Source organism: Mirounga leonina, unplaced genomic scaffold, assembly GCF_011800145.1.
Source record: "Mirounga leonina isolate KUSES-001 unplaced genomic scaffold, KU_Mleo_1.0 Mir_178, whole genome shotgun sequence".
NCBI classification, from domain to species: Eukaryota; Metazoa; Chordata; class Mammalia; order Carnivora; family Phocidae; genus Mirounga; species Mirounga leonina.
In genome coordinates this window covers 3938849-3963919 of record NW_023270464.1, presented here as the reverse complement: position 1 = coordinate 3963919, position 25071 = coordinate 3938849, and the positions used below count along the sequence as shown (strand labels likewise).

The 25071-nt window shown below is 42.0% G+C and overlaps 2 protein-coding genes across 2 annotated transcripts in view; both read right to left on the bottom strand.

Moving 5' to 3' along the window:
- Window positions 1–1297: 1297 nt before the first annotated feature.
- Window positions 1298–2705, bottom strand: LOC118023178 (chromatin modification-related protein MEAF6-like). Its single transcript, XM_035024340.1, has one exon. The coding sequence runs from the start codon at window positions 2688–2690 to the stop codon at window positions 2115–2117; it is 576 nt and encodes a 191-aa protein (XP_034880231.1). The 5' UTR covers window positions 2691–2705; the 3' UTR covers window positions 1298–2114.
- Window positions 2706–16013: 13308 nt separating this feature from the next.
- Window positions 16014–25071, bottom strand: part of ATP10A (ATPase phospholipid transporting 10A (putative)) — a 200844-nt gene continuing 191786 nt past the window's right edge. Inside the window, 7 exon segments of the mRNA XM_035023939.1 lie at window positions 16014–16787; window positions 16790–17304; window positions 17429–17616; window positions 18093–18197; window positions 18276–18356; window positions 20146–20346; window positions 24035–24160. Of these exon segments, the coding sequence (XP_034879830.1) occupies window positions 16696–16787; window positions 16790–17304; window positions 17429–17616; window positions 18093–18197; window positions 18276–18356; window positions 20146–20346; window positions 24035–24160 (1308 nt within the window). The 3' untranslated portion in view covers window positions 16014–16695.

Genomic DNA, 25071 nt, shown 5'->3' with positions numbered 1-25071 from the left:
ACATCAGGGTGCATATGCCCCTTCAAATTAGTACTGTTTTATCCTTTGGGTAAATACCTACTAATGCAATTGCTGCGTCCTAGGGTAGTTCTATTTTTAACTTTTTGAGGAACCTCTATACTGTTCTCCAGAGTGGCCGCACCAGTTTGCATTCCCACCAATAGTGCAAGAGGGTTCCCCTTTCTCTGCATTGTCACCAGCATCTGTTGTTTCCTGTGTTGTTGATTTTAGCCATTCTGACTGATGTGAGGTGGTATCTCATTGTTTTGATTTGTATTTCCCTGATGATGAATGATGTTGAGCATCTTTTCATGTATATGTTAGCCATCTGGATATTTTCTTTGGAAAAATGTTTGTTCTGCCCATTCCTTAACTAGATTATTTATATTTTAGGTGTTGAGTTTGATAAGTTCTTTATAGATTTTGGATACTAACCCTTTATCAGATATGTCATTTGCAAATATCTTCTCCCATTGTGTAGGTTGACTTTTGGTTTTGTTGATTGTTTTCTTCACTGTGCAGAAACTTTTTATATTGATGAAATCCTAATAGTTCATTTTTGCTTTTGATTCCCTTACCTCCAGAAATATGTCTAGTAAGATGTTGCTATGCCTGAGGTCAAAGAGGTTGCTGTCTGTGTTCTCCTCTAGGATTTTGATGGTTTCCTGTCTCAAATGTAGGTCTTTTGGGATACCTGGGTGGCTCAATCATCTGCCTTTGGCTCAGGTCATGATCCCAGGGTCCTGGGATCGAGCCCTGCCTTGGGCTCCCTGCTCAGTGGGAAGTCTGCTTCTCCCTCTGCGTCTCCCCCTGGCTTGGGCTCTCTCTTGCTCACTCTCTCTCAAATAAATAAAATCTTAAAAAAATTTATGTCTTTTATCCATTTTGAGTTTATCTTTGTGTATGGTGTAAAAAAGTGGTCCAGTTTCATTCTTCTGCATGTGGCTGTCCAGTTTTCCCAGCACTATTTGTTGAAGAGACTGTCTTTTTTCCATTAGCTATTCTTTCCTGCTTTGTCAAAGATTAGTTGATCATAGAGTTGTGGGGCCATTTCTGAGTTTTCTATTCTGTTGTACTGATCTGTCTGTTTTTGTGCCAGTACCATACTGTCTTGATGACTATAGCTTTGTAATAGAGCTTGAAGTCCAGAATTGTGATGTCTCCAGCTTTCCTTTTCTTTTTCCAGATTGCTTTGGCTATTTGGGGGTCTTTTGTGGTTCCATACAAATTTTAGGAGTGTTTGTTCTAGCTTTATGAAAAATGCTGGTGTTTTTTTTTTTTTTTTTTTTTTTCAGGTTTAAAAGTAAAGCATGAGAAGTCAACACCTGCGAAATTTTATTTATATAAGAGAATAAAAATATCTATTTTAAAAGGATTGATTTAAACTTAGGTTTTTCAGCTTTTCCTGTTCCTTGAACATGAAACTGCCTCCAATGCAGAAAGATTTAAGATAGCTAATTATTAAGTAAACCCTCTTTACCTTCCCCCTGCAAAAACACAGAGCCAAGTTCCCCATTTTCTTTATGGTAAACCAGATTATTTTCAGTGAAGAATACTGGCAACTGCATGAAGCAGATGATCAGATATGTCGGCAGGAAGGTATGAGCTGTACAATGGCATTACAAAAAGTCCCCAAAGAAAAGAAGATGGTAAAAACAATAGAAAAATAATAAAACACAAACAAAATAAGAAAATGCCCAATATTTACAGCCTCCCTCTGAAACGTGACCTATGTTCTAACTTCAGCATAAAACAAAACCAGAGAACATTTCTCAATGGGTATCACAGATGAAGCTGGTGCAAGCCAGTTTGGGGGGACACATTCATTTCAAGAAGGGAGAAATGCACAGTTAACAACTTGCTGGAATTATAACCATGTCTTGGTCTTCTTGCAGTTCTGTTACTAAAAATGACACACAGTAAATGATCCAATGTGGTCTTACAGAAATGGCTTGTCACCACGTTTCAGAACAAACTATTCAGAGTCACAAGCACTGGGTCTGGGAAAGCAGAGGTGGATGGCTGCACACTCAGGTGAGGAATATGTATCTTTGTGAGGTTGGAGGAGAGAAGCAGGGCTCTACAGCCTGGAAGATTCTGCACTAATGAGTCTTCTAATAGTCAGCTCGTGGTTTTTTGTTTAACTTCAGATCAATCCTGTGTTGGTTTTTATTCTTTCGTTTTTTACGGCTGCCATGATGACCCCCTAAGGAAGTAGAAGAAGCAGCCTTCTGAGGCTTCACTTCCTGCACAGATCCATCCAGGTCCTCAGGGTCCTCCTGGCTGGGCTCATTCTCCTGATTGTGGAAGTCTGGAGAAGTATCACTTTCCATCCCACTTCCTGGCTCCCTCTTTTCAATGAGCTGATCCTGAACTCCTGCCAATGCACTTACTGCAGCTGCTGAAGTAACTGAGGATTTACTGAAGAGCCGCTCAGCTTCCTTATACTTCCGGTTCCTTTGATCGTTTTTGCTATTGGAGTTTTTCTGGTTGGTCAGATACCGATCCCAGCCACGAATAATATTGACATACATCTGAGTGTCTTCCGGGTAGCTTCCTTCAAAAGCATAGATCTGTCTCTCCAAGTTTGCCAGTGTTTCCGCCAGCTCCTGCTTCCACTTCAGGAGCTCTGCCAGCTCCTGTGGGGTGTCTGGGATCTGCGGAGGTGCCGCCTTGTTGTGCATCGCCATGTTGGGCTTGCTGGTGGTATTTTGATAGGGATTGCGTTGAATGTGTAGATTGCTTCAGGTAGCATAGACATTTTAACAATATTTGTTCTTCCAATCCATCAGCATGGAATGTTTTTTCCATTTCTATGTGTCTTCCTCAATTTCTTTCATAAGTATTCTATAGTTTTCAGAGTACAGATCCTTTACCTCTTTGATTAGGTTTATTCCTAGGTAGCTTATGATTTTTGGTGCAGTTGCAAATGGGATCAATTCCTTGATTTCTTTTTCTGCTGCTTTATTATTGGTGTATAGAAATGCCACAGATTTCTGTACATTGACTTTATATCTTGCGACTTTGCTGAATTCATGGTTTAGTTCTAGCAATTTTTTGATGGAGTCTTTTGGGTTTTCTACATAGAGTATCATGTCATCTGCAAATAATGAAAGTTTGACTTCTTTCTTGCCAATTTGGATGTTTTTTTATTTCTTTTTTTTCTGATTGCTGAGGCTAGGTCTTCCAGTACTATGTTGAATAACAAGTTGAGAGTGGACATCCCTGTCTTGTTCCTAACTATAGAGAAAAACTCTCAGTTTTTCCTCATTGAGGATGATATTAGCTGTGTGTGTTTGGTATTTGGCCTTTATGATATTGAGGCATGCTCCTTCTATCCCTACTTTCCTGAGGGTTTTTATCAAGAAAGGATACTGTATTTGTCAAATGGTTTTTCTGCAACTATTGAGAGGATCAAATGGTTCTTGTCCTTTCTTTTATTAATTAAGGGGCAGAAGGATGTGATGTATCACATCAATGGATTTGCAAACATTGAAGCACACCGACAGCCCAGAAATAAATCCCACTTGACCATGGTGAATCATTCTTTTAATATACTGTTGCATCCTATCAGCTAGTATTTTGGTGAGAATTTTTGCATCCATGTTCATCAGGGATATTGGCTGTAATTCTCCTTTTTAGTGGGGTCTTTATCTGGTTTTGGAATCAAGGTGATGGCGGCCTCACAGAATGACTTGGGAAGTTTTCCTTCCATTTCCAGTTTTTGGGAATAGTTTTAAAAGAAGAGGTATTTACTCTTCTTTAAATATTTGGTAGAATTCCCCTAGGAAGTCATCTGGCCCTGGACTTTCGTTTGTTGGGAGATTTTTGGTTACTGATTCAATTTCTTTGCTGGTTATGGGGCTGTTCAAATTTTCAATTTCTTCCTGTTACAGTTTTGGTAGTTTATATGTTTCTAGGAATTCGTCCATTTCTTTCAGATTGTCTAATTTGTTGGCATATAATTTTTCATAATATTTTCTTACAATTGTATTTCTGTGGGTTTTTTGTGATATCTCCTATTTCATTCATGATTTTATTTATTTGGGTCCTTTCTCTTTTCTTTTTCATAAGTGATTTATCAATTTTGCTAATTCCTTCAAAGAACCAGCTCCTACTTTTGTTGATCTGTTCTATTGGTTTTGTTTGTTTGTTTCTATATCATTGACTTCTGCTCTAATCATTATTATTTCCCAGGTTCTGCTGGCTTTATGCTTTATTTGCTTTCCTTTTCTAGCTCCTTTAGGTGTAAGTTTAGGTTGTGTATTTGAGACCTTCCTTGTTTTTTGAGAAAGGCTTGTATTGCTATACACTTCCCTCTTACGACTGCCTTTGCTGCATCCCAAAGGTTTTAGATTGTCATGTTATCATTTTCATTTTCTTCCTGTATTTTTTTCATTCTTTTTTAATTTCCTGGTTTATTATTTTTAATATTTTATTTATTTATTTGCAAGAATGAGTGAAAGAAAGAGAGCACGAGCAGAAGGAGGGGCAGAGGGAGAGGGAGAAGCAGACTCCCCACTGAGCAGGGATCCCAAGGTGGAGCTTGATCTCAGAACCCTGGCATCATGACCTGAGCCGAAGGCAGATGCTTAACTGACTGAGCCACCCAGGTACCCCTAATTTCCTGGTTTAACCATTCATTCTTTAGTAGGATGTTCTTTAACCTCCATGTGTTTGTGATCTTTCCAAATTTTTCTTGTGGTGGACTTCAAGTTTCATAGCAGTGTGGTCAGAAAAGATGTATGGTATGAGCTCAATCTTTTTGTACTTCCTGAGGACTGATTTGTGACCCAGTATATGATCTATTCTGGAGAATGTTCCATGTGCACTTGAAAAGAATGTGTATTCTGCTGCTTTAGGAAGAAATGTTCTAAATATATCTGTTAAGTCCATCTGGTTCAGTGTGTCATTCAAAGCCATTGTATCCTTGTTGATTTTCTGCTTAGATGATCTTTCCATTGCTGTGAGTGGGGTGTTAAAGTCCTTTATTATTATTGCATTATTGTCAATGAGTTTCTTTATGTTTGTTATTAACTGATGTATATATTTGGATGCTCCCAAGTTAGGGGCATAAATATTTACGATTGTTAGATCTTCTTGTTGGATAGACCCCTTTATTATGATATAGCACCCTTCTTCATCTCTTATTACAGTCTTTGGTTTAAAATCTAGTTTGTCTGTATAAGGATGGCTACTCTGGCTTTCTTTTGATGTCCATTAACATGATAGATAGTTTTCCATCCCCTCATTCTCAACTGGAGGTGTCTTTAGGTCTAAACTGAGTCTCTTGTAAGCAGCATACTGATGGGTCTTGTTGTTTTATCCATTCTGATGCTCTGTGTTTTTTGATTGTAGCATTTAGTCCATTCACATTCAGAGTAATTATTGATAGATATGAATTTAGTGCCATTTTATTCCCTGTAATGTCACTTTGTGGAGAGTTTCCTCTGTTCCTTTCTAATCATTGGTGCTTTTGGTCTTTTTTTTTTCCCACTCAAAGGGTCCTCTTTAATATTTCTTGCAGGGTTGGTTTGATGGTCATGAACTCCTTTCATTTTTGTTTGTCTGGGAAACTCTTTTCTCTCCTTCTGTTCTGAATGATAACCTTGCTGGATAAAGTATTCTTGGCTGCATATTTTTCCCATTCAGCACACTGAATGTATCTTGCCACTGGCTTCTGGCCTGCCAAGTTTCTGTGGAGAGATCTGCTGCAAACCTCCTTTTTCTTCCCTTGTAGGTTAGGGATTTCTTTTCCCTTGCTGCTTTCAGGATTCTTTCCCTATCTCTATATTTTGCAAATATTACTACAATATGTATTTTTGGCCAGCTTTTGTTTGTTTTGAAGGGAGTTATCTTGCTTGCTGGATTTGGATGTCTGTTTCATTCCCCAGATTAGGGAAGTTTTCAGCTATAATTTGCTCAAATAACCTTCTGCCCCCTTTTCACTGTGTTCTTTTTCTGGGACTTCTATGATATGAATGTTACTACTCTTTATGGAGTTGCTGAGTTCCCTAAGTCTATATTTGTAATCCAATACTCTTCTTTCCCTCTTCTTTTTGGATTCACTATTTTCCATAATTTTATCTTCTATATCACATTCATTCCTCTGATCCTTCCATCCTTGTGGTCATTACCTGCAGTTGGTTTTGTATCTCAGTTATAGCATTTTTTATTTTGGCTTGACTAGTTTTTAGTTCCTTTATCTCAGCAGTAGGGATTTGCTAGTGTCTTCTATGCTTTTCTCAAGCCCAGCTAGTATTCTTATGATTGTTGTTTTAAATTCTAGTTCAGGCATATTACCTATATCTGTTTTGATTAGATCCCTGGCCATGACCTCTTCTTGTTCTTTCTTTTGGGGTGAATTCCTCTGTCTTGGCAATTTGTCTAGGTCACTGTTTTGTGTGTGTTAGGAAAGCCTGTTATATTTCCTGCTTCTGAGAGTAATGGCTATATTAAGAAGAGAACCTATACTGATCAGTGCCTGGTGCTTCAGGAAATGTTTCAGAGTGTGCACTCTGCTATTGTGTTTTGGCTGCTCTTTCCCTCAGGTCAGTCCTCTGCAGTTTCTCCTTGCCTGCTGTGGGGAGTATTTGGCCCTTGTCCAGTGTATGGTGTTTTAACTAGGTATGCTTTGGTTTGCTTTTTAAAATAAGCCTGAACCTATTTCCACTGGAACTGAAGTTTTGCAGCGCTCTATGATCAAGTAGAGTTGGTGCACGTGAGGGGCTTGTGTTGGTCTTTTGGAGGAGGGGCCTGCTGTACTGGTTCTCAAGCAGATTTGCTCTAGTAAAGATGCATCTGGGTGCAGGGGGTCAGGGCTTGGTTAAGTGGCTCCAACCTCCACTAGGGGTACTGTGTTGTTCACTGAAGTCGGTCAGTGCTGATTGGCAAGGGAAAATGGCCTCACCCCACTCTCTTGTCCCCAGAGCAGGGAGTTTGCGCTTACCACTGTTTAGAAAACCCTCACAGAAGAGAAAATAGTCCCGTATCATGTCCCAGGTTTCTTTCAGATCTCTGCCTCCACTCTGCCTGTGTCCAAGCTGTTTGCCCACCCAGCAGTTCAGTGTTCCTTTATTTTACCTCAGGCATGCAGCTGGGTTTCAAAAACTCCAAATTTTAGGTAAACAGTGTAGTGTGGACCTGCGCTGATCCTCTGGGGGAGGGTATCACCATGATGTCACTGGTGTCAGTTTGTCCCAGAAAAGCAGTTGCACATTGTGCAGGGGCTTGGAGTTCATGTTGAAGCACAGCAAAAGCTAGCACCAAGGTTTGCTGCCCTCGGCAGGTGTCTCTCTTCCTATGCTAATGAATGGGGCTGCACATTGGCAACTTCCAGCTCTTTTGTCCCCTGAGAGGCAGTGCCACCTTCCCCCAAATGCACTCCAAGAAGGGGGACTGTCTCTCCCATTGCAACCCTGGGGATCCTCAGACCATGCTCTCTGTTCCCAGGCCTCTGTCCCCCTTCCCAACAGAAGCACCACTTTGCCCATCAGGCTTTACTGGTGATGGTGCAAACTTCTATATCTTCAGACTTTGAGCTCCACTGCTTGTAAAAACTTATGATTATCAGTTGCTGTAGTTTTCCCAATGATTTTGAGGATGTGCTTTTCTTATGTAATCCCCTGCACACTTTCTCTCTTTCTCTCTCTGTCTCCCTCCTGTCTCTGATATCAAGGCTCCCTCCCCTCTGTAGCGCCTGAGATTCTCTTCTCCCCTGAATCATATCCCTGCACCTCTTAGTTTCCACTATGTGGCCTCTTTTCTCCCTCTCATTCTGCAGTTTGTTCTCCCAGCCTTCAGATTGATTTTTTGGGTGTTCTGAATGATTTGATATCTATGTAGCTGTGTTTGAGGGACAAGGCAAGCAAAGGGTCCCCCTATTGCCCTGCCATCTTAACTCAAATCCTACCCAGTGCTTTTCTGAGATAATCATCAAGTTCATCTCTGTACCATGTTCATTTTTGAGATCACACTCCCTTGCTTGTGATTGATTAGTATTGTAGGCTTCTATGAATATTTGTCATCCTATAGAGTAGTTGACAATGTCCTTTATGATGTTTATTTCTCTGAAATGGCTTTGGTATGGATATTGCTAAAGCCACTTCCTGGGTCATACCATTTTCCAAGAGGACATATCTAGGAAGGAGAGTAGTCTTTGGGAAAGAAGGTCAATTGTGAATGCAAGAAAATCTGGAAGCTGGAGCATGCTGAACTCTGATACCCAGGGAAATATGCATATAGTTTTTCTTGTATTTTGTGCTAACAAGCATTACATTAACTCAGGAAAGTAGTGTTGTGTATCTTCCCAAGTAAGTTCTTTTTGTACGTGTTGCTCCAAGAAGAGATGGCATGCAGGGAGAGAGTTGGGACAGCATCACCTCCAGTTCTGGTCACTGCTGGCTGCTGAAGTCCCTTACACTCCTCCTCCTTTCTCCCTACTCTAACAGGACCCAGATATTCCTGAGAGTCCACTCATATAACTCAGGTACTTGGAGGGAAGCTGACCCCTCTTCCAGTTCTAACCAGAAGCTCCAGTCAGGACATTCCCCTCAATTTGCCAGCAATTGCAACCTGTGCTGCTTGAGGTGAAGGAACCCAGAACTCTGCTTCTGGGTGGAGAGGAAAGCCCTCTCCTCTGGACTGTGGGACCTGGCTCTAGCCATGTATCACCAAGAACAAAGCCAGCCTTAGGACAAAACTGACCCCAGAGAGCTGAGGGAGAAGGGGGTAAAGCCCCAGGTCTGAGTTGCTGAGTTCAATGGCCTCAAAGTCTACCCTGTCTCTGGCTTTGTAGACAGTGAGCCCTGCCTTCCCTTTCTAACCAGATGAGGTACATCTTCTGTCTTGTTCAGTGACCCCCACACACTGGATAGCTAACCATTCTTCCTGGTGTGCTGTGCTCAGGAACTGCTTCTCCTGAGATCCTCCACCCTCTGTACCTTGCTTTTCTTGGAGACAAGCAGCCACAAGACCCCTAAGCAGGGAGCACATGCTGCTCACTTCACATCCCAAGGCTGAGCAGAGCAATTGACTCACAGCTGTTGGCAATGTGCAAAGAGAGGGTGGAGGAGTTAAGATGGTGAAAGAGTAGGGGAACTCTAAGTTTGTCTCATCCCTGGAATACAACTAGATATCAAATCATTCTGAACACCTAAGAAACCAGAGATCTGAGAAAACAAATGCTGCAAGTCTAGAAGTAGAAAAGCGACCACTGTTTGGAAGATAGGAGGTGGGGAGACTTGAATCTGGTGTGATATTGCTGAGGATATGGCTACAGAGAGGGAGTTATTGCAAGGTATTGTAAGCAGCAGAGTGCAAAATCAGAACTTTTAGAAGTCTGGTACAGTGTAGGGGAGAGGAATGTGCCTGGCTTAAAGGTGTTGAGGTGGTGAAGCAGGGCAGAATTCCAGGTGTGACAGCATGGTCTCAGGATCCCGGGGTCACAAGAAGAACGGGCCATACCTGAGTACAACAGAGTTCCCAGGCATAGGAGTGGGGAAGCTGGCTGAGAACAGGGATTCTAGGTGCCAACTTTGTGCTCTCTTTTGCCATGAACTGCAAACCTCTGCATGGTTGACTGCTTTCCTGGGAGGGGTCCAGCAAAAGGCAAGACCCTCCACCCACCCCCGGGAAGAACAGCATGGGTCCACACTGCAGGAGTCTGTAAAATTTGGAGTTTTGAATCTGAGATAAAACACTGAGATAAAAATACTTGGTCACAGGCTGGGTGAATACAGAGTTCTGGCAGAAACTGGTAGACAAGAGAGATTGATTGCTTTTTCTGTGAGGGCTCACTGAAGAGTAAGGGGGTGTGAATTCTCAGCTCTGGGGCTAGAGAGGGGGCACAGCCATATTCATCCAGCCCATCAATGCTGAGAGCCTTCAGGGAGCAAAACAGTGCCACCTAGTGGAGTCTGGAGCCACTTACACAGAGCCCTGCCTCTGCACAGGAAGCACATTTGCACTAGGGCAAGTCCACCTGAGAATCATCACAACAGGCCCCTCCCCTAGACGACCACTACAAACAACTGGCTCACACCAAGTTTACTGATCATAGAGGGCTGCAAAGCTTCAGCTCTTGGGGAAAACAGTATATACGATTCTTTGTATTTTTATTCTTTAGTATTTTAGCATTATTTTTTGTTATTTTCTTATTTTTTCAATTTTTTTATTCTTAGTATTTATTTTTATATATAATTATATATTTTTTTATTTTTTGTTTCCTTCCATTTTATTTTATCTTTTTATATATATACATATACACACACACATATATTTGTTTTTCTTATTTTGGGATCTAGTTTTTTTTTTTTTTTTCCTGTTGTTGTTATTGTTATTGTTGTTTTTTTCTCCTTCTTTCTACTTTCTTTTCTGCACAAAATGACAAGATGGAGAGATTCACCCTAAAAGAAAGAACAGGAGATAGTACTCACTGCCAGGGAATTAAATTACTGAGATACAGCCCCAAGTAGAGGCCATAAAAACGAAGATGAATGAAGCAGAAAAGCAAATCAGTGATATAGAAGATAAAATGATGGAAAATAAGGAAACAGAAAAGAAGAGGGAAAGAAAACTATTAGATCATGAAGTTATACTAAGGGAACTCAGTGATTCCATAAAGCAAAGTTATACCCAGATAATAGAGGTTCCAGAGGATGAGGAGCAGGAAAGAGGGGCAGAAGGTTTATTTGAACAAATTATAGCTGAGAACTTCTCTAATATGGGGAAGGAAACAGGCATTCAAGTCCAGGAGGCACAGAGAACCCCCTTCAAAATCAATAAAAATAGGTCAATCTCAACCTATAATAGTGAAGATTGCAAATTTCAAAGATAAAGACAAAATCCTGAAAGCAGCTCAGGACAAGAGGTCTTTAACCTACAAGGGTAGACACATGAGCCTGGCAGCAGACCTGTCCACAGAGACTTGGCAGGTCAGAAAGGGCTGGCATGATATATCCAACATGCTAAATGAGAAAAAGATGCAGAGAAGAACACTTTATCCAGCAAGGCTATCATTCAGAATAGAAGGAGAGATAAGAGCTTCCCAGACAAACAAAAATGAAAGGAGTTCATGACCATCAAACCAGCCCTGCAAGAAATATTAAAGGGGACCCTTTGAGTGGGAAAGAAAGACCAAAAGCACCAATGATTAGAAAGGAACAGAGGAAACTCTCCACAAACAATGACATTACAGGGAATAAAATGGCACTAAATTCATATCTATCAATAATTACTCTGATTGTGAATGGACTAAATGCTACAATCAAAAAACATAGAGCATCAGAATGGATAAAAACAAAATAAAACAAAACAAGACCCATCAGTATGCAGCTTACAAGAGACTCAGTTTAGACCTAAAGACACCTCCAGTTGAGAGTGAGGAGATGGAAAACCATCTATCATGTTAATGGACATCAAAAGAAAGCCAGAGTAGCCATCCTATACAAACTAGATTTTAAACCAAAGACTGTAATAAGAGATGAAGAAGGGTGCTATATCATAATAAAGGGGTCTATCCAACAAGAAGATCTAATAATTGTAAATACTTATGCCCCTAACTTGGGAGCACACAAATATATACATCAGTTAGTAACAAACATAAGGAAACTCAATGATAATAATGCAATAATAGTAGGGGACTTTAACAATTTTTTTTTATTAAATTTTTTTTTAAGATTATTTATTTATTTATTTATTTGAGAGAGAGAGAGAGAGTGCAAGAGGGGGTAGGGTTAGAGGGAGAAGGAGACTCCCCGCCAAGCAGGGAGCCCGATGTGGGACTCGATCCCGGGACTCTGGGATCATGACCTGAGCTAAAGGCAGTCACTTAACCAACTGAGCCACCCAGGCGCCCAGTAGGGGACTTTAACACCCCACTCACAGCAATGGAAAGATCATCTAAGCAGAAAATCAACAAGGATACAATGGCTTTGAATGACACACTGAACCAGATGGACTTAACAGACATATTTAGAACATTTCATCCTAAAACAGCAGAATACACATTCTTTTTAAGTGCACATGGAACTTTCTCTAGAATAGATCACATACTGGGTCATAAATCAGTCCTCAGGAAGTACAAAAAGATTGAGCTCATACCATGCATCTTTTCTGACCACACTGCTATGAAACTTGAAGTCCACCACAAGAAAAAAATTTGGAAAGATCACAAATACATGGAGGTTAAAGAACATCCTACTAAAGAATGAATCATTAAACCAGGAAATTAAAGAAGAATTAAAAAAAAAATACATGGAAGCAAATGAAAATGAACATGACAGTCTAAATCCTTTGGGACGCAGCAAAGGCAATCTTAAGAGGGAAGTATACTGCAATACAGGCCTACCCCAAGAAGCAAGAAAAGTCTCATATAAACTTACACCTAAAGGAGCTGGAAAAAGAACAGCAAAAAAAGCCTAAGTCCAACAGGAGAAGAGAAATAATAAATATTAGAGCAGAAATCAATAATACAGAAATTAAAAAAAAAAAAACAACAAGCAGTAGAACAGGTCAACAAAACTAAGAGCTGGTTCTTTGAAAGAATTAATAAGATTTATAGACCCCTAACCAGACTTATCAAAAAGAAAAGAGAAAGGACCAAAGAAATAAAATCATGAATGAAAGAGGAGAGATCACAACAAACACCACAGAAATGCAAACAATTGTAGAGAATATTATGAAAAATTATATGCCAACAAATTAGGCAATCTCGAAATAGGTAAATTCTTAGAAACATATGAACTACCAAGACTGTAACAAGAAGAAATTGAAAGTTTGAACAGACCCATAACCAGCAAAGAAATTGAATCAGTAATCAAAAATCTCCCAACAAACAAAAGTCCAGGGCTGGATGATTTTCCAGGGGAATTCTACCAAACATTTAAAGAAGAATTAATACCCATTCTTCTGAAAATGTCCCAAACAGAAATGGAAGGAAAATTTCCAAACTCATTCTATGAGGCCAGCATCACCTTGATCCTCAAGACAGACACAAAGACCCCATTAAAAAGAATTACAGACCAATATTTCTGATGAACATGGATGCAAAAATTCTCACCAAGATACTAGCTGACAGGATGCAACAGTACATTAAAAGGATTATTCACCAGGACCAAGTGGGATTTATTCCTGGGCTGTGGGGGTGGTTCAACATCCACAAATCAATCAATGTGATATACCACATTAATAAAAGAAAGGACAACAACCATATGATCCTCTCAATAGATGCAGAAAAAGCATTTGACAGAATACAGCATCCTTTCTTGATAAAAAGCTTCCACCATGTAGGGATAGAGGGAACATATCTCAACATCATAAAAGCCGTATCAACATCATAAAAGCCATATACAAAAGACACACAGCTAATATCATCCTCAACAGGGAAAACCTGAGAGGTTTTTTTGCTACAGTAAGGAATAAGACAGGGATGTCTATTCTCACCATTGTTATTCAACATAGTACTGGAAGACCTAGCCTCAGCATTCAGACAACAAAAAGAAATAAAATTGGCAAAAAAAAAAAGAAGTCAAACTTTCACTGTTTGCAGACGACATGATGATATGCTATGTAGAAAAGCCAAGAGACTCCATCAAAAATTTGCTAGATTTGATACAAGAATTCAGCAAAGTTTTAGGATATAAAATCAATGCACAGAAATCAGTTGCATTTCTATACATTAACAATGAAGCATCAGAAAGAGAAATGAAGGAATCAATTCCATTTACAATTGGACCAAAAACCATAGGAATATATATATATATATATATATATATATAATTATATATAATTTTTTATATATATAAATATATATATATATAAATACATATATATAAATTTATAAATAAATTTGCTGAATTTATATATATATATATATTCCTAGGAATAAACCAACCAAAGAGGTAAAGGATCTGTACTTTGAAAACTATAGAACACTTATGAAAGAAATTGAAGAGGACACAAAGAAATGGAAAAACATTCCATGCCCCCATGCCTATGGGTTGGAAGAACAAGTACTGTTAAAATATCCATGCTATGCAAAGGAATATACACATTTAATGCAATCTCTATCAAAATACCATCAGCATTTTTCAGAGAGCTAGAACAAACAATCCTAAAATTTGCATGGAACCACAAAAGACCCTGAATAGGCAAGGTAATGTTGAAAAAGAAAACCAAAGCTGGAGGTATCACAATTCTGGACTTCAAGCTGTATTACAAAGCTGTCATCATCAAGACAGTATGGTACTGGCATAAAAACAGACACATAGATCAATGGAACAGAATAGAGAGCCCAGAAATGGACTCTCAACTCTATGGTCAACTAATCTTTGACAAAGCAGGAAAGAATGTCCAATGGAAAAAAGACAGTCTCTTCAACAAATGGTGTTAGAAAAATTGGACAGCCACATTCAGAAGAATGAAACTGGACCACTTTTTTACACCATTCACAAAAATAAACTCAAAAGGGATGAAATACCTAAATGTGAGACAGGAATCCATCAGAATCCAAGAGGAAAACACAGACAGCAACTTCTCTGGCCTCAGCCACAGCAACTTCTTGCTAGACACATCTCCAAAGGCAAGGGAAACAAAAGCAAAAATGAACTATTGGGACTTCATCAGGATAAAAGGCTTTTACACAGCAAAGGAAACAGTCAAAAAAAACAAAAGTCAACCTACGGAATGGGAGAAGATATTCACAAATGACATATCAGATAAAGGGCCAGTATCCAAAATCTATAAAGAATTTATCAACCTCAACACCCAAAAAACAAAAAATCCAGTCAATGGACAGAAGACATGAACAGACATTTCTCCAATGAAGACATACAAATGGCTAACAGACACATGAAAAAATGCTCAACATCACTTATCAGGGAAATACAAATCAAAACCACAATAAGATACCACCTCACACCTGTCAGAATGGCTAAAATTAACAACTCAGATGTTGGTGAGGATGCGGAGAAAGGGGAACCCTCTTATAGTGTTGGTGGGAATGCAAACTGGTGCAGCCACTCTGGAAAACAGTATGGAGTTAAAAATAGAACTACCCTAGGACCCAGTAATTGCACTACTGGGTATTTATCCAAAAGGTTCAAAAATAGTGATTTGAAGGGGTGCATGCACCCCAATGTCCACAATATCCATATCCAATATGGAAAGAGCCCAGATGTCCATTGACAGATGAATGGATAAAGATGTGTATATATACAATGGAATATTACTCAGCCATCAAAAACAAATCTTGCCATTTGCAACAATGTGGATGGAACTAGAGGGTATTATGTTAAGCAAAATAAGTCAGTCAAAGAAAGACAAATACCATATGATTTCACTCATATGTGGAATTTAAGAAACAAAACAGATGAACATAGGGGAAGGGAAGGAAAAATAAAATAAAAACAGAGGGAAGCAAACCATAAGAGACTCTTAACTACAGGAAACAGAGGGTTTCTGGAGGGGAGGTGGGTGGTGGGATGGGATAGTTGGGTAATGGGCATTAAGGAAGGCACTTGGGGTAATGAGCACTGGGTGTTATATGCAACTGATGAATCACTAAATTCTACCCCTGAAACTAATAATACACTATATGTTAACTAAGTTGAGTTTAAATAAAAAAAAAAAAAAAAAATTTAAGTACAAAGAAAGGTCTCAGCAGAGGAAATGCTATATGATTAATTGCCTTCGATATTTCAAATTTTTTCCCTTCCTTTCCCTCTATTTAGAGGGACAGAAATAATGACTCATGAGACAAATGTCTAAAGATACACGCTTAAAAAGCCTAGCCTCTTGGCAGGAAGGGTCTTGTGGGGCTGGTAGCCTGGTGTATGGAGCCGTGATGTATCCTCGTGTCATAGCGTTACAGTGTGCAGCTTGTGTGGTACCCAGCTGTATCCTTCATGATGTTTAAAAGGACTTGCCATGAGGAGTGCCCTGTGGTACTCAGAACATGCTGTTAGGTCACATATTAATAACTTCACACAACAGTGGCAACAGGACACATTCTCTTTGCAAAGTGAAGGTTGTTTATTGCTTGTTAGGATTTTGACAGGCAAGACCCTACATAGGGACGGTAATACCCACAAGGTGATCTTTACAGAATGCCTGCCTAGATTTCAACATTGGGATGAACTCCATGCATGCATTCTCTCTTTCCCTTTTCTGGGTGAAGCAGAGCCAAGCTCTCCCAGGTTGGTGGAGGCAGGGTGGGGGAACAGGGGCCAAGGACAGAGAAGTTGCATGCTTGCCCTGTCATCTCCCCTCACTGCTGTCCACACCCACATGGGATTCACTGAACTCAGACACACATTTTCAGGTGGGGAAAGCCAAGGTCATGCATGTTGAAGAAAATCAATCATATTGCATTTTCTTATAAAATGAGATGAAAAAATAAATCTAAACACACTTTTCAAGTGTTATTCTTTTTTAAACTTTCATATACGTTAAAGCTCTTATTTTTCTTTTCAATATATTCTACTTAGAACTTTTAAAAAATAAACTTTCTTTTTTGGTACCTTTCATTTCCCATGTTAGCCTTGGAAACATAAAATATATCTCACTAGAACTCTTCTGTGCAAATAATAAACATAAATAATATTAACATCTAAGTTAAAAAAAGAAGAGGCCATTTCAAGGATTTCACTGCTACTTCCATCCACTGCAGTCCCTGGAAGATGCTCCTAGAAGTAGTCAGTGCCCTGCCCGCTTAAGCCACACAGATCCTGGTCTGGCTGGGGCGGACTGGGCAAGAACTCGCTGTCCTGCTTGTCCATCTGTAAACTACTTCGAGAGAACTGTAAGACACTTCCCAGCCCACTGACCAGCGAGAGGGAGGAAATCCAGTTGAGGGAGCTGAAGTTGGGCAGGTTGAAAATGGACGACAGGGGGGCTGCCCTGCTGGTGCTGGTGCATTTCATCTTGGAGTCCCCAGGACACCCTTCTAGGATAGCCCCCCTTGGCATGGAGGACCCTGGGGCCTGACTGTTCAGTCCTTCCAGCAGAATGTTTTCCCTTAAAGTCACATTCATGTCCACCACACTGGGCTCCCCACTAGCCTCTGGGGAGCAGGCTGGTCGCTGTCCGTGCCAAGATGCCTGTGAGGTGCAGTCCTGGGAGAGGTGTCCAGAGGTACTGATGCTCTTCTGTTCTGATGACTCAGTTCTGGGTTCTCCTGGGAGATGTCCCTGAGCAAAGGTCTCTTTGGAAGCAATGAGTTTCTTGGGGGACCTCTTGGCCAGCTGGCGCCCCAGTTGAAGTTGGGTGGGAAAAAGACTCCCCTGCACGGCTTTGAAAAATAATCTGGAAAGCATATAAAAAACAGTCATCTGCGGGTGGTGCCTTTGAGTCTTCTGTGAAAAACATAGGCTTGAGAATGCTCTCAGAGCTTGTTTAGGACCTGAGGGACAATGTCCCTGATACCCACCTGGGAAGCAGTGCAGCGACAGGTGCTATGAGACAAGTCAAGTAAAACACGGGGTCACCCAATAACGTCTGCATAGTCCAATAAGGGTTGGATGGAGGATAACACGTCGCACAAGAAGCATTGTAAATCAAAGCCACAGTGAAAAACAGAAGGATACTGAAGCCGCAAGCTATCCAGTTGAGCCAGGTCTAAGGGGGAAAGAGAAAGATGGGGCGTTTATTTCAAGAGAAACGCACCGGTCATCTGTCAGTGGGTAGCTGTTCTAAGGGCTTAGTGAAAACCCGGGTCTGTGGCATGGGCAGCTGGGGGGCTTGATGAAGCCTTCGGCATCTGTGGACCAGCCTGGGCACAGTCAGGGAGATGGAAGTCAGGTGTAGGCAGGAAAGAGAGAGGGAAAGGGGGGTGTGAGGTGGAGGAGGAGAGCAGAGCGGGCAGGAAGGAGCTAAGGGCTGCCCAGGTGAAGACACCGGTCAGGGTGCGGCAGTTCCCACACCAGGGGTTCCAATACATGTGGCGGGCCTGCGTATTGGTTTCCCTTCTCCACAGTGATGCTGGCTTTGTAGTGACCTGTCTGCCCAGAGATCTTCTAGATGTCACGGAACCTGCCTGGGAGTGCGGGGCCTGCAGCATCAGCGCCCCCTGGGATCATGTCCACAGCTCTTACCCAGGTCTTGGTTTCAATACCCAGGTGCAGAAGGAAGGTGAACAGCGCAATGGCGGTGATGGGGGTTCCCCAGGTAAACACATCTGTGTCTGAGTCGTAGCAGGCCTGAAAGACAGTAGCGTCCTGTGTCTGTGGGTCGCTGGATGAAGCCAGTGAGAAAGACTGTGCCAGGTGCCCACTTACCAGGTAAGGAATGAAAAAGCAAACCAGGCTCTGGAAGGCAGCATCAGCCATGTTTAACCAGAATGTGCGTGGCCGATACTCCTGAGACACAGAAACAAGCACAGAAATTATAGGGAAGTAAGCATCTCTTCAAACGATGTCTTCCAGTAGCTACAGGGCCATCAGTGTACAAGATAAGCACCCCAGGGCAACTTGCTAAGTCAGGACTTTGGCGAGTTGAGGTCCCAGAGGGCTGGGGAACAAACACCACACGATCGTCTGCAGAGGCACCATCTGCAACTGAGTCAATCATTCAGAGCATCTGTTCACAAGACCAGCTACTCTAGTTCTAGGTTAACAGCAGACACATAAAACCACTTCTTAAATCCTTTGAGGGAGCATTTTTTAAAAAAAGATTTATTTATTTGAGAGAGACAGAGAGTGGGGGAGGGGCGGGGGAGAGAATCTTAAGCAGACTCCCTGCTGAGGATGGAGCCCAACATGGGGCTCGATCTCACCACCCTGAGATCATGACCTGAGCCAAAATCACAAATTGGACACTTAACTGACTGAGCCACCCAGGCGTCCCTGAGGGAGCATTTTCCTACAGTAGGCATAGCACCTCAAATTCTGGACATCCTGCTCCAGTCTGAGTTCTACTCCTACTTTGTCAGGGTGTTGCTGCCCTTTGTTGGTGGGTCCCCTAGAATGTTTCTTAAAAGTGAGTCTTTCAAAATTAGGTGATGGAAGTGTTTAATGTTAAAATAAAAAAATCTGTACACTGAGGGCAAAAATGACCTTGATATGGATTGATCAAGCCTTCATTTACTGGGTAACCAAATTTGTATTTGACTCTGAGCTCCTAAGCAGCTGGGGCTGGTACTGGCCTGCAGGAAATGTAGATTGGATGAGCATTTACTGAGCACTTAAGAAAGTGCTGGCTAGGTCCCTCTTTCAGTCCCCTAGCTCCACAGGACAAACTCCTTGTGTCTTGTTCCCTTGGCCAGCCCCAGCCCCTGGCCAAGGACAGGAGGCCAAGCTGAGTACAGGCATTCCTCCAGTGACAGGTAACAAGCAGAGGCTCTCCTCATCTGCCTGACTCCAGTTGCTCCCACCCCACAGCCCCACCCCTGCTGCCTACCTCAGAGGGAACCCAGTGTCAATGAAGGTGACCTGGGAAGTCAACTCAAAAGTAAACAAATTCGAGACTACTGTAAGAGATAGAGAGCTCCTTTCCCTTTGCACACATACTGTAATTCCAACTAGCAAAGAGAAGCACTTACAGGGCCAACTTTAAATGCTGGTAGGAATAGCTGGTAATTACCATGTCAATCTATGTGGTGTGTTGATGTAAACATGTATTTATATCTGTTTGTATTCACTTATTCTCTCAATGGTTTCCCCATGGGTTTATCTTCTGGTTGATTCCCATTCAAAATAAATCACATTTTGAGGGGATTGCTTTAGAAAAATCCCTGCTCAGGAGGCAGCAATCCACAAGACCCTGACTTCAATTTCAAGTGGACTTTCCTTGGGCTCCTGGAGACTGTTGGTGTACAGACTTTTCATGCCATTATACTTTTTCTATTAATCTCCCTCTCTTTTTTAGTGAGGTAAATTGGTACACAAAAACTGCACACATCTAATGTATACATCTGGATGGGTTGGACATATGCACATACCAGGATACCATCACTCCAACCAACAACCTTAATACAATCAAGGAGACAGAATACATTTTTTACATCCCATGGGTCATTTTGCAAAATTTTAACAATTTCTCCCAGGGTGTCCATTTAAAGGGAGGCATGGAAACTTGCACTTTCTGTAAGGTGAATGTGGAGAGTGGGAGGGCAAAGACATAGGAGGTGCGGCAGGAGGGGAACCTCACCTCCATGTTCTGGCCACTCTTGTAGAGCTGTGGTTCAGTCAACAGCATGTCAGCTGGCACGTCCTTGTCCAGCACCCCAGTCACGAGCTGGGGGAGTGACGAGAAGAGCAGATTAAAGAAGATCAGATACCACTGGTCAATCATGGCAGATGCAGAGAAGCCACAGTAAAACTGGAACCAAAACAGGAGGCCCACGAACATCTGAAATCAAGAAAGGAAGAATGGGGACAAGCAATTCTTAGCAGTCCTTGCAGATTCACATCCAAGGGATCTAAGGGTTTTGTAGAATTTGACAATAAAGACTGAATTTACAGGCAGAAATTTCCTTCAAAGACAGCCCTAATCTTGTTGCCCTCTCTTTCCCTCCTCATTTCCTTGAGCATAAAGGACTGGCAATGGGAGATGAGAATTCCCAAGGCCAGCCCATGGAGAGATGATTCTGGTACTAACCTGCAAGAAACGGCAGATTGGGTGGAACAGCATTTATTGAGCACCTATGAAAGTGCTGGTTAAGCCCTTCCTGACAGTCCCTTATCTCCCCAGGACAAACTCTTTGTATCTTGTTCCCACAGCCAGCTGAGGAGATGAGGTCCAGTTGAGTACAGGAATTCCCCATAAAGGTCCAGCAGGGTCTAGGGTTGCTCACACATCTTCTTCCCTAGTAGCTGTCCTCTGTGATCCTAAACCAAACCTACCTGTTTTACATCCCAGATCTTGCCTCTCTCCTTAGTCACGTACTCTTTCTGATGAGGAACAGTGGGCAATTCCTGACTCCCATGGCAGGGAGGACACAAACAAGCACAGCAACAAAGTCGATGATGATATCAACATTGCTGCCTTGAGCAAGCCCAGATATCCACCGGGCACTCTGCTGGCAGGTGAGGGATACGTATGGTCACTGGTTCTTATAGCTACTACCTCCGCTTTGCTGAACAGAGAAGTGAGGGTCAGGGAGGTTGAACAGCCTCTTCAAGCCCCTGTTCAGTAGGAGGAGTTGGGTGGATCTCTTCCCCCTATTACTTGATCACTGAACATCAGTGGCTTGAGTGCATTTACATGGGGCCATGGCAATTTAGCAATGGCAAAGCATTTACACCTATCAGCTGTATAATTTGGCATAGATCATTTAACCCTTTTCTGCCTCAGTGTCCTTGTCTATGAAATGGTACTTAGCTATGGGTACCCAATGGTATCTAGTACCCAACGGTACTTAGCTATGGGTTGTTGTGAGGATTAATGAACTTACTCATTTAAAGTACCCACGAGGTCTCCTTGTACACTATAGGTACTTATGATTTATTGTTTCAGTTAGCAGTACAGCTATTTTCTCTGAGGGCCAGTGTGCTTACTCCATTCAGAGAAAAGGAAACTCAGGTCCAAGATGTTAAATGACTTCACTACGGTCATTGTATGAGTAATAAAGCCAATCTGTTCAAACCATTCGTGGGTCTTGGCCTGGAGGGCAGAGACCCCCAGGTGGAAGAACATTCTCTGCAGGGGACCACAGGTAATGGCCTATGTTTTGGTTCTGGAGCTGCCACTATCTATCTTTCAGACCTTGACTTACCTTCTCTGAGCTTTGGTTTCTGGACCTGAAAATGGCTTGGTCTGAAGATCAGGAAACAATGACACATATCCTCCAAGTCTTGTTTCAATCTATGACTTAGAGCAACTTTTCTCTTCCATACTGAAAACTGACAAACTTGGGTTTTTCATTGACTTTCTTCCCTTCTCACTCCCACGGCTGACTTTCTTTCACCCACCCCCACAGGCTCAGCCTAATGAGTCATCAGTGAACAACTGGAGTCAAGAGAAAGAGGAGGAAAAGTACTTAGATAATTGACATTTTTTTTCTTGTAGTACCAAAAAGCCTTCTTCCCAAACTACTGTTGCTATGGAAACTTTTCTTCTCTGTTCTTTATTGGAAAGGAAGACCAACTTACTCCTAAAACTAATGAATTTCTCAGTTTGGGAGGCAGGGTAATTATCCTTGCACTTCTCAACTAGATTAAGTGTTTGTTAACAGAGGCCCTGCCTCTTACATGGAGTAAAGACAGATATCCCCTTCTCCTTCCTATCCCCTCCATGAGGACAGATTCATCACGACAGGCAGGAGGCTGTGCCCATTCAGGTGGCTACTCTGGCACTCATTTGCAACTGAAATGCTGAATTCCCTCCTGAGAAATTTTCATGAGGAATTATGGAGAACAGAGCTCAACTCTCATGTTTTGTTTTCAAATAAAGGAAACAAAATCCCTAGAAAGCAAATAACTTGCTCAAGATTGCACAGAAATTGATGACAGAAACAGAGTTGGGGTTCCACCTGCCCAGCCCCACTCATCTGTACTCAAGCACCCATCCACCTCTTTGGGAACTGGGAACCTCTAGATTTGCAAGTATATGCATGGTGGCCTCGGCTCTGGGGATGCAATGCCAGGTGGATGGGAGATAGCAGGGAGTAACTGGCCAAGGCCAAGGGCAGCATGGCACAGACTTCCTTGGACAGAATCCCAGGTACAACCTAATCAGAATTAATTTCCAGGACACAACTGGTCAAACTGGACATGCCATGATTGGTCCTGAGTATCCATATTCATTTACTAGAAAACGTTTTGAAAAATGGGTAAAGGTAAGGGGGCAAGAGGGTTGGAAAAAGTAGATAGGTCTAAATCTCCAGAACAAGCAAGAACATGAACAAGAAGTACACTGATGGCAGTTTCGAGTTAGCATGGAGATTTTTTAATGTAATTAGAAAAAAAATATATATATCTTTTAATTTATTGTATTTTGTTCTTTTTTAGAAGAGTATAGGATGATCTTGACACTGGAATTGTGGCATCCAATATGGCAGATTTGTGGGACTACCCTGAAAGATCACTTACCCCAAGAGTTTATTTATTTTGTCTCCTTGTTTGTACATTCAGCCACAAGCTTTTATAGAGACAAGAGCAATAAGTAGCAACACAGCAACTTCTTAGCAGAATGTCTATGAGTAGAGCAGGTTCTAAAATGGCCATGGCATTCATGCTGGAGGGCTATGGAGAAGGACACCTGTCTGCCAAGGACTTGGTAATAAAGGAACTAAGAGTTAAACATTAGGATCAAGATGAAAAGGAGCAAAGCCCTGGATGAGAGTCTCTGGAGGGACAGAACTGTAATCAGCCAGCCAGGCCTGGGCGTGACCTAACTGGAGGGTCAATTATAGAACAAGCTGGCCAGAATGGGGCACATCTGCCCTGCCAGCACGGGAGAAAGTGTGGCCAGGCCCTGCTGGTGGCCCTGTTCCTCGGACCTACACCTGCGTCCTGACCGGGGAACTCACACACCTGGCCCAGTGTGGGTATGTTTCCTCAGAGGCCATTCAGTATTGGGATCACAGCATGACTAAGTGTTCCCATTCTGATTCCAGCACACCACTACACTCCTGCTTATCCCTGGATTTGCCTGTCTGCTCTAGAGGATTCCCGTCTATGGATACCTCAGCAGTCTGCTCCCAGGAAACACATTAACAGAGTGGTTAAGGGTTGGGTGTCCGGTGAGCTGGGGTTACACACAGCCTTGACTACTCACTCACTAGCTGTGTGACCTTGTACAGACCACTGTGATTCATGATTCCCCCACTTCTTATTATAAAGCATTAAGTGGACATTCTTATTTGCTCTGTTTCTACAACTTTCTCCCTTAGAGGTGCAGTTACCTTTATGTGCCTGTGAGCTAGACTTCTGAGTCTATAGGGGGCCAGGCCTGGGGTAAGTTCACAAAGGCCAAGGAGGATGGAACCCACAGGAAGCCCTGGGATGGCCAGATGGCCACAGTCAGGGGTCCGATAAATCTCAGCCCAGGCTTTTTGATTCAAAAACTCTAGAAACGAGAAGTGTCAAATACCTACTGTATTTTTGTAGAAGAAGTACAGCACCATGTTGGCAAGTCGGGAATAGCACCAATGTCCGTGAACAATTAAGAGTCTCTCAAGGTATCGGAATCTTGGCACTGCAAAGTCACTGGCCATCACTGCCTTGAAAGGGAAAGAAGTTCCTGTTATTGGTGACATCTTACTCCATCTAAGGTCTGTCTTATCTCCCCAAATACAAGGCATGTTTCAAACACAATGTGCGTGTGACTGGCCAGGGCTTACTTTATCCCCGTTTCCCTTATTATCTCCTTCAATTAAAAAAAAAAAAATCAATCAATCTCAACAAGCACTCTAGTTCAGGCATTCATTTTATTGAACTCATTTAAGATTTTGAATATATGTAATTGATTTTTAAAAGCTTTTGTTTTCCCATTTTTTTTTTAAAGATTTTATTTATTTATTTGAGAGAGAGAGACAGAGACAGCAAGAGGGGAGAAGAGGGAGAAGCAGGCTCCCCACTGAGCAGGGAGCCTGACACAGGGCTCCAGCAGGACCCTGGGATCATGACCTGAGTAAAGGCAGAGGCTCAACTGACTGAGCCACCCAGGTGCCCCACTGTCTTCCCATTATTTCTTTAACAAGGAGAAAACAAAAACAAACCCAGAGATGTACAGTTTCCCTACTATTCTCCACCCTCTGATGTTTTATTCATATTGGGATCTCAACCCAAAGATGAACCAAAGCTTCCCTTTTGTATGAATCAAAGACAGGAAGTTAGCCATCTCGGGTGGTGTGTTTTGGGATCTTCTCCTCAGCAGCCACAGATGATAAGCAAGGCCAAGTCCATGGCTCTGCTGGCCTTCGCATAACCCAATTCCAGAAAGCTGCAAAAAGGCAATGTGTCCATTCCACTCAGAAGGGAGTGGGGACAGTAGGTTTCCTCCATGGAAAGGAAATATGACAGAGGGTCAAATTGTCCCCTCACTTCACTGAGTATCATGCTCTACACAATTAAACTAAGTGGGCCAGACAAATGCCATCAAAATGACACCTTTTGTACCCAGAATAACTTA

What these genes read in the sequence shown, in the direction of transcription:
- LOC118023178 (XM_035024340.1), bottom strand. Translation starts at nt 2,690, where the DNA reads ATGGCGATGCACAACAAGGCGGCACCTCCGCAGATCCCAGACACCCCA.